We start from the raw sequence: 1239 nt of genomic DNA on the forward strand, positions 1-1239 counted from the left end.
AATTAAGAAAAAAAATACATTGATGAATGAAAGAATGAATGAATGAATGAATTAATGAATTAATGAATTAATTAATAAACACATCAATAGATAAGTAGATAGATAAAAACGTAAATAAATAAATGAATAAAAAATATAAATGAAAACAAGTATACAGATCACTAAATACATTTTTGTAAAATCCATCTCTTCTACCAGATGAGGAGAGCGAGGGCGTGTGGGTACACAGACAAAGCGGCACCACCGCCTCAATCTTCGATTGGTTCCCCAGCGCCCCGAACGACTCACAGGGCACCAAGAACTGCCTGAGCTTCCTCTGGTACTTCAATGAGGCCACTGGGGTCAAGATGAAGGACGTCTCGTGCTCTTATGTGGAGGGAGCCACGGTCTGGCAGCACAGCTACTTGTGTGAGGTGCCGGAGGCAGATAGTGTGATTCGGAATAATTGTCCTGCCTAACTGCTCGAAGACGGCATCTGCTACTGCAACAGTAATATTTGCAGCAGCAGCGTCATCGTTTGCTGCAGCAGCATTTACAGCAGCAGCAGCATTTGCAGCAGCAGCTAAGCTGTAGAAGCAGTAGCAGAAGCGGCAGCAACAATAACAGTGTCTTCAGCAGTTTATAACGAAGTCCTTTGTTAAATGTGTAGTATTAGTATTAAAGCATTTATATTCAGATTTGCTTCCTGCTTAACGTTTGAATTTGTGTCATCACCATCATCATCATCATCATCATCATCCTCATCCTCATCATCATCATCATCATCATCATCATCATCATCATCATTGTTCGGAAAGCAGAGTAGGAGGGAGAGTCTTGTTTGAATTTCAGATAAAATAACATAACAAGGTAAAATGTTTAAATTGTGTTTTAATAGACACGGCTCAACGTTTCGCCTCCTGGACTTCCTCAGGAGCAACAGAGAGAAAAACTATATGAGCGCTGTATACTAACAGGGAAATAGGCTTAACAAAGAGGGTCTTAAGATAGCGTGTGGTTACAGGCTAGACGGAAGTGACTAAGAGGGAGCCAGGCCAAGGGGTTAATTATAAAGAAAGTGATACTAGTCTAGCAAATGTATCAATTTATCTCTACGAGAGGCTGACAGGAAGTTAAATGTGTGAACGTGGGGTGAAAGAGGGAAATGTTAGGGCGTACTTTATAGAGGCATCTCAGTTGGAGGCAAAAGGAGAGTGACAGAAGACGTGTGTGTGTGTGTGTGTGAGAGAGAGAGAGAGA

At 41.4% G+C, this 1239-nt stretch overlaps 1 protein-coding gene across 1 annotated transcript in view; it reads left to right on the forward strand.

Annotated features, from left to right (window-relative positions):
- Window positions 1-682, forward strand: part of LOC101849399 — a gene marked incomplete in the record, with an annotated part of 5878 nt that extends 5196 nt beyond the window's left edge. Inside the window, 1 exon segment of the mRNA XM_013086842.2 lies at window positions 199-682. Coding sequence (XP_012942296.1) covers window positions 199-458 — 260 coding nt within the window.
- Between the last annotated feature and the right edge of the window lie 557 nt (window positions 683-1239).

Source organism: Aplysia californica, unplaced genomic scaffold (genome assembly GCF_000002075.1).
Source record: "Aplysia californica isolate F4 #8 unplaced genomic scaffold, AplCal3.0 scaffold00512, whole genome shotgun sequence".
NCBI classification, from domain to species: domain Eukaryota; kingdom Metazoa; phylum Mollusca; class Gastropoda; order Aplysiida; family Aplysiidae; genus Aplysia; species Aplysia californica.